The sequence below is a fragment of the Tuber melanosporum genome (genome assembly GCF_000151645.1).
Source record: "Tuber melanosporum whole genome shotgun sequence assembly, scaffold_47, strain Mel28".
NCBI classification, from domain to species: domain Eukaryota; kingdom Fungi; phylum Ascomycota; class Pezizomycetes; order Pezizales; family Tuberaceae; genus Tuber; species Tuber melanosporum.
Genome location: NW_003299092.1, coordinates 696,675 through 704,191, shown reverse-complemented (window position 1 = coordinate 704,191; position 7,517 = coordinate 696,675). Strand labels below are relative to the sequence as shown.

Here is a 7,517-nt window from a genome sequence, read left to right as displayed (position 1 = left end):
TTAGAGCTTAAAACTCGGGGGTAATATTTTTGATAAGCTTACCCCAGATTATCCAAACTAGATACCAAATACGACCGCACAAAATAGGGGGCCGACTCCGCCTTGAGCTCAATACCGAGATAGGTCTAGCACCCTTAAGACACAATTGAAGCCGGTAAAGGAGTGCAGGAGGCTTTCCTTGTGATTCAGGGATCCGGCGGGGGCAAAGCACCCTGTTTGACGATATGCAGGTACGGAACTATCCCGCTCGCCCCTGCTACAGTAACAGTATCCACATCTCCCCCACATCTGCCTACACGTGAGCGGAGCAGCCCCCTTTATTCGGAATTCATGACTGCATTAGGGCCCCCAGCGGCCCCATCCTCTATTCTCCGTATATTTGAAGCTCTAACTCCAGCTAAGATATTTCCAGAAAAGCCCTCACAGAATCCTACATTCCTGGATGAGTTACGGCACTCTGAACCCATCCTTGGCAAAAGTTTGGTCCCAATCTCGAGGAACTCTAGGCAAGGCTATGTGGATCGCTCGTTTGGAGCCCCAACCTGAGAATCTGAAGCCTACCATATGGTACTTTAACCAATCCCTTGTTTAACCTAAAGTGTTGGCACAGAAAACCTCAAACATTTACTGTCAAATACCGTACTAAAGGTACAGTACTTGCAAAGCTGCAGAGGTGCTCAGCTGCTATATGCAGAAACTCAAGCATTGGGGTAGTCAGCTTGAAACTTTTCACTTCCTCCCGGATCAGCTTTCACACTAGTGCGAGGATCCCAAGATTATCTGAGCTGAATGAACCTAAATCAAGCGAGCGTCACAAACTCCAACCTAACCATTCGTTATCGTGGTGAGTCTGGTATCGTGGGTAGGGTTACCCCCTATTTCATGTCCTAGAGCATACCGCAATTATCGTAGTTTATCGCACGAGATACCTTTGTCGTAAGCGTACAGTACACCGAGCACACCTTAAACTCAAGCCCTTGAAGCACTTGGCACAGAGGTGATATTCAAGTACTGTACAGTATTCACGAATTCCAAAATGAGACCGTAAGGGCGCGGTTATCCTAATAAATCCTAGGCAGTGGCAGTATTACAAACTCTAGTATAACAACATGTTATCCGTGTTGTAACACCTTTACGTATTAAAAGCGCCACCGCGGCCGACGGGCCGATTCCAAACCATCTGAGCGACTGGTGCGGACTGTCTGGTGAGAAAAGGTTTATAATCAATCGAACATATCACTTTTGCTCACTAATATGCCTGAATACTCGTACGGTACCGGTACCCGTGCCACTCTTCTGCGTTAAATCCTGATGTGGTGCACAGGTATGCCAAGAGCAACAAAAACTCACGACCAAAAGACATAAAAATGTTTCTTCCAAGAATCCATGCAAAAAATATTTTCACCCCTAAGATAACCCCAACATCTTCCTCAATAATTGAGCCAAGGGCAAAGAAAAATATACATAAAGGCAAGAGAAACTCCAAGAATTATTTGTTATATCTTTCCTCACATATTTTCTGCACCATTTCCTACAGTGCCATCCGCTTGTTTCGACGTCGTGAAACCCTGTCCGTCCTGGTGTGGGGGTGTGGCCGAGACCCGGGTTGGCATCGGTGGTATGCGATGGTGGATTAAACTTACACCACCGCAATCGGTGGTATTCCAAACATCTCCACCTATATCTGGCAGACGGTGAAACATCGCGGGATGGTTTGGGGGAGGTATGATATAACATCACACCATAATATCTTACGATTACTCTCCCGAACTGATAGCTTTCGAACCGAACCAAAATTACCCGTGTTGAAAGGTCAACACCGCTGAATCCCCACACGCATCTGCGATTGCAAAGACTATTTACAAAGGCTCTGAATGATTTTTTCTAGCGCAGTAGCATCCTAAAAACTCGATTGGACGAGTGATATAACGTGATCGCACGTCGTGCGACCCTCCCACTCAATGCGCAAGGAAAAGAGATGTGCGCTAACTTATCGTCCACTCAAAGATCAGCTGGCCTCGCCATGGTATTTATGCTACAAAAATGAAGGTCCGAGATTTCTCACTTAAGAAGGAGGATCAGTATCGGCGGGCCCCGCTATCACGGGAGAGTGAAATCATTTGACAAGATAGCGTGCTCCCACTTGTGGCGCCAGACCTCGCAGTTCGGCCAAGGCTGTGGGGTGGGTAGGCGAAAGAAAAAGCTGTACTGTACTAGCATCATAACCACGTGGGAGAAAAACCCGTGCACTTTGAATTTGGATCGATATTACCCGGCAAGGCTTTTATGTACAAGTACTGGTACGAGTACAGGGCAGCCTGCAGTAAAAAAATTTAAAAAAAAAAAACAATTGGAAAACTGGGGTCAGAAACATGGAAACCGATTGGCTCGAGCCACCCAACGCTCCAGTCAGTACCCTCGAATCCAGTGTCCAATTTTCCGATTTCTATCATTTTTTATTTTTTATTTGTACCGCAGGCTGTCCGAAGACCTCACCTTCAACCTCGACCCAAGGCGTGATACCGGTATACGGTACTTGTACGAGTACTTGAATAGCGCTTGAGTCATTGTACCGCCAAAAGCCCCATCAGCAGGACGGTGTCAGCGTACCAGTACCGTACTCGAGTACCGGTACTGTACTAGTACTCGTACTTGTATCATCCGGATGAAATGAGTGAGATGGACCCTGGGAAGTAACGTTACACTGCTTCATTTCATAATCTCTTGTCATAGCTCCATTGTGGGAAGGAGAGATTACTCGAGTACAGTACTCGTACAGCACCTTACTCGAGTATATTTCCTCTCACGTTTTGCAAATCGTTCGGGCGGCGGCCGCCGATAACTTGCCCACCACAACGTCGCTGTCGATCTTTTCCTTTCTTTTCCTTTCCTCCTACTGAACTCCTATTCGTTCAACCCACCGTATCATATCACACATACCTAATAAAAGTTACCCTTTTTTCACCTCCCAAAGCTTGTTCAGGGCTTGGCCCGACCTTGTTGATCTCGTTTGGCTCCGATCCCCCTGCTTTTGACGGTCCACCTCGTTTAAGATTCGTTCGGTCGTTCCGGGTCCGGGATATTGTTATCTTTACCCTTACTAAGCCCGTTGACATACAACAACGCGTAACAGTGGTAATCCCGGTACGGCCCTTGTACCCTTAGCCCAGGCAGACAACCAGGGAAGGTAACAAACGTAAAGGCATGCCATCAAGACCTCCAGCATAACGAGTGGCAGTAAAGTTAGTGGGGGAGCATGGCACATTTTTGTGCGAAGCTACAGTGCCATGTTTCGAATGCGCTGCGCTGCGTATAATTGGGTATGTTGCAAATCCGTCCCCGGATCTAGGCTACAAGTAACACGCAAAAATGCGGTGCTCCGGTTCGAAATCCAGGTTCCGGCGCGTACCGTACGATCCTCAAGTAAGGCAGAGCGCCAACAACAAGTAACGTTCCCTAACTGGAGATACCTTGGCTGTGGGACATGGAGGGAATGAGCTGCCGTAGTGGTCAAAGTTTGTGATTTGATGAGCAAGTCGCCGACTTATACATGAATCCAGGAGATCAGAGATAGACACCAGTACATCACTGGTTCTGGGACCGAAATAACCGAACCTGCATGGGGAAGAGGAGGCAAAGTCCGGGGATACCGATGGAGGCTTCATCGGAGGGTACAGTACGGGTACGGTGCGGTGCGTTTCCCCTCTCCACTGAGGCACAGTACTCGTACGGTACTGTACCGCGTATCTCAAGGCTCCTATGGCGTCGCCTCGGTGGGCCAAGAGATAAGGGCGGTGGAGGCGTCCTCGAGTACTCGAGTACTGGTACCTAAAAGCCAGTACCGGTACTAGTACGAGTACATCCCTCCAATGAAACATGGAAATCTGGAGAGGGCTTGGAACAATCATCGGCCGGAAGCAGCAAGGTTGAGCGAGTGTCTAAAAAATTCCTTGACCCAAAAAAGGTACCCGTTTGAGTCAGCCACAAGACTAAGAATTGTCCTTCTTATCTCTGCACAATTCGCCAAGACAGAAGCAACCATGTGTTCCAGATAAGAAAATAAAGCGGCTTGGGCTAGCATGGGTCATCCCATGCCAAGGGCTTGGAATTTGGAATGGAGTTCAATAGACGTCGGTATCGCATTTCCAATACTGGTATTGATTTACCTCACCCATTGCTACAGGAGGTGAGAAATTCACCCTCAAGAAACGGAAAAGCTTTACCTCCTTCCCCCAAAGTAACCTTTTCATTAACCTGCTTGCTCGTTACCATGAGTAATCACAGCAAGCCAAGCCTGGACAAAGAGGGCTTCAAATTGCCTCTCAGGTAAAAGCTAAGGCGCCGCGGTACATGCCAATGCGAACACCAGCAACTCGACTGATGGGTAGACTAAGACGCAATGTACAGTACTGACACTGCAGCGGTTTTTACAGTGCTTGATGATCCATCACTCGTGCGAATGCGAATCGCAAGACGTTCCCCCGAAATAGTCTACGGTAGTCCAGTGGGGAAATGCATGGGGTGCGGTACTAGCGCTCGAGCACTTGTATCATACCGATCCTTTGCCTGTTGACCCCACGAGATTGCGCCGCTAACCTCACACCCTCTTCGAACTTAGAAACCAACTACACTAATTTAAAACCCTATCGATCAATCTGTGTAACACAAGGCCTGCCCCATCCGATAATGTCCCCTTCCGAGGGTGGGTATTAAACTTCCCTACTTCCCCCTCCCTGAAAGACTCGCGGCCGGGTCGTGAATATCATCCTTCCAGACAGCGTACTGAAAGCTCGAATCCGGCAACCACTATTTGAGGTGGAAATTCAGGTCAACTTTTTTCTCCCAAGACGGATATTGAAATAAGGGAAGCTTCAAGATGTCGTACTCATGGATGGGACCTCCATCGAACTTCACTGCGGATAATACTGAAACTGGGGGTGATTCCAGTAAGTCATGCTTATCTCCGAAGCCGCCATTTCCTGCGTACTTTTGGGTAGTTCCGGTTCACTAAGGCGTCCGGATGGTTTACTCTAGGAACGGAGAATCTGAACCAATGGTACACAAAAGGGGATCCAGCATATATTATCGTATGCTCGGCCATGGTACTTGTCATGGTGCCCGGGCTCGGCTTCCTCTACAGTGGTCTCGCGCGCCGCAAGTCTGCACTCTCCCTCATTTGGGCTTGTATAGGTTCATCGGCGATCGTTACTTTCCAATGGTACCTTTGGGGATACTCGTTAGCCTTCTCCAGGACTGCAACAAATGGATTCATCGGAAACCTTCACCACGCCTTTCTGCGGAACACACTCGGTGCCCCATCACCCAGTCCTCTCATTGCAGAACTCCTGTTCAGTTTTTACCAGATGCAATTCGCCGCCGTTACTGTTGCTATCGTTATGGGCGCTATTGCTGAGCGAGGGAGGGTTCTACCCGCCATGGTCTTTGCTTTCTTGTGGACTACTCTTGTTTACTGTCCGATCGCCTGTTGGGCGTGGAACCCTAGTGGATGGGCCTTCGATTATGGTGTTTTGGACTACGCTGGTATGTATCAGCGAATTGACTTGCTCGCTGGTGTGGTGGAGCTAATACTGTCAATAGGTGGCGGGCCTGTCGAGATCGCATCCGGAGTGGGCGCGCTTGCATACTCTCTCGTCCTCGGCAAACGTCAAGAGAAGATGCTCCTCAACTTCAGGCCCCACAATGTATCCTTGATCACCCTCGGCACTATCCTCCTCTGGTTCGGCTGGCTCGGATTCAATGGTGGATCGTCCTATGGCGCCAACCTTCGCGCGGTCGTCGCCTGCTGGAACACCAATCTTACGGCAATCTTCTCCGGGGTAACATGGGTCCTCCTCGATTTCAGATTGGCGAAGAAATGGTCAATGGTCGGTCTCTGCTCAGGCCTCATCTCTGGCCTCGTGGCGGCAACGCCAGCATCCGGCTTCATCATGCCCCATGCCAGCATCCTCCTGGGAGTCGTAACTGGGGTCGTCTGCAACTATGGCACCAAGGTGAAGTACCTGGTCCGCATCGACGACGCAATGGACGTATTCGCTGAGCATGGCATCGCCGGCATGGTCGGCCTCATCTTCAATGCCTTGTTCGGCGCCGACTACATCATCGGCCTCGACGGCGTGAACGCGAATTACGTGGGCGGCTTCGTCAACAAGAAGTGGAAGCAGCTCTACATCCAGCTCGCCTACATCGTTGCCTGCACCGCGTACACTTTTGTCGTCACCACCCTCATCTGCTTCATCATCGATAAGATCCCCGGACTCGAGCTTCGCGCGAGCGAGCAGGCCGAGCTCTTGGGCATGGACGACGATCAACTCGGCGAGTTTGCCTACGATTATGTTGAGGTTCGGAGGGATTATCTGGCTTGGACACCGGCAAAGGAGCATCACGACACGAATTCTCCTGTCACTGGTATGATGGATAACCACCCCACCCACACTTTCCCTCATCTTGGAGGTTGGGCTAACATTTAATTCACCAATTACAGCTGGAGATCGTCATGGTATCGCGGCGCACAGTCAAATGATTGATGGACACAGGCCGCAGCATTCGGGATCTTCGAACGAGAAAGTTGGATCGGAAGAGAAACCCAAGAACCAATAGTTTGTTTCTTTTGTCGTCCTTGCTTTTTTCTCTTCTCTTCTTTTCCCACCCCCCACTGCTCCTTCTTCACCCGTCATGCTTACTTTCCACCTTAATTCTTGTCTCCCGCCCCAACTTATATCTGTTGACCTATATCTATGTTTTTTTCCCATTCTCCCTTTTGCAAAACAATCAGTGTTGGGGGGTGGTTGTCCTTTCTTTCTTTCTCTCTCCTTGTATCTGGGTATTGTTTAAAACAGGCTTTTTTTATTTTTTTTATTTTTACAATAACAAACAACTCAGTGCGGGGTGTGACAGACTTATTGAGTACCGGTATCATCGACTTTGAAAAGGTCGTCGTCAGTGCTTGAATCTTTTTTTTTCTTTTTTCTTTTTTCCAACCCCCAAACGCAATTCCCAACAACTCAATCTCCTCTTTCCTTCAGCCACGAACTCCCCCTCACCCCGCTAGAGAACTAACACAAACCCCCTATATCGTGGGGGCACCGAAAGAGACAACCCTACGGACTCGGGGAAAAGGATAATACTTGCATCATAAATCGTGTTGGGTCGGGCAGAGGTCTACGAGTACCGTATCCCGTTACCCCTTCCAATTTGTAAAAAATTGCGATTTCTCCGGGGAAGAAAGACGGGGACAGCACAAGGATAGAAAAGAGATGCGCGTCGGTCTAATAATGCCCACTGCACAGTCCCATCGCAATCACGGAAGGTCCCGGTTCGCTTGAATTGGCCCCCCGGCACAGGGCTCGTCCTTTGGGATTAACCTTTTCCTATTTAAATTCTAGCTCCCCCGGCGCTTCTCGAGCCAAGAAGTCTTATCTTTTTTTTTCTTTTTCTCTCCCTTTACTCGAGTAGTAGTCTACGAGTAGTTGTGGTCGCTCGTTGATTCATGTTCGTGG

The 7,517-nt window shown here is 49.0% G+C and overlaps 1 protein-coding gene; it reads left to right on the top strand.

The window, feature by feature from the left end:
• Positions 1-4,750: 4,750 nt before the first annotated feature.
• On the top strand, positions 4,751-6,916 carry GSTUM_00008501001 (uncharacterized protein). XM_002840081.2 has 4 exons: positions 4,751-4,946; positions 5,035-5,541; positions 5,599-6,426; positions 6,503-6,916. The coding sequence occupies exons 1-4, from the start codon at positions 4,877-4,879 to the stop codon at positions 6,616-6,618; spliced, it is 1,521 nt and encodes a 506-aa protein (XP_002840127.1). The 5' UTR covers positions 4,751-4,876; the 3' UTR covers positions 6,619-6,916.
• The last annotated feature ends 601 nt before the right edge of the window (positions 6,917-7,517 follow it).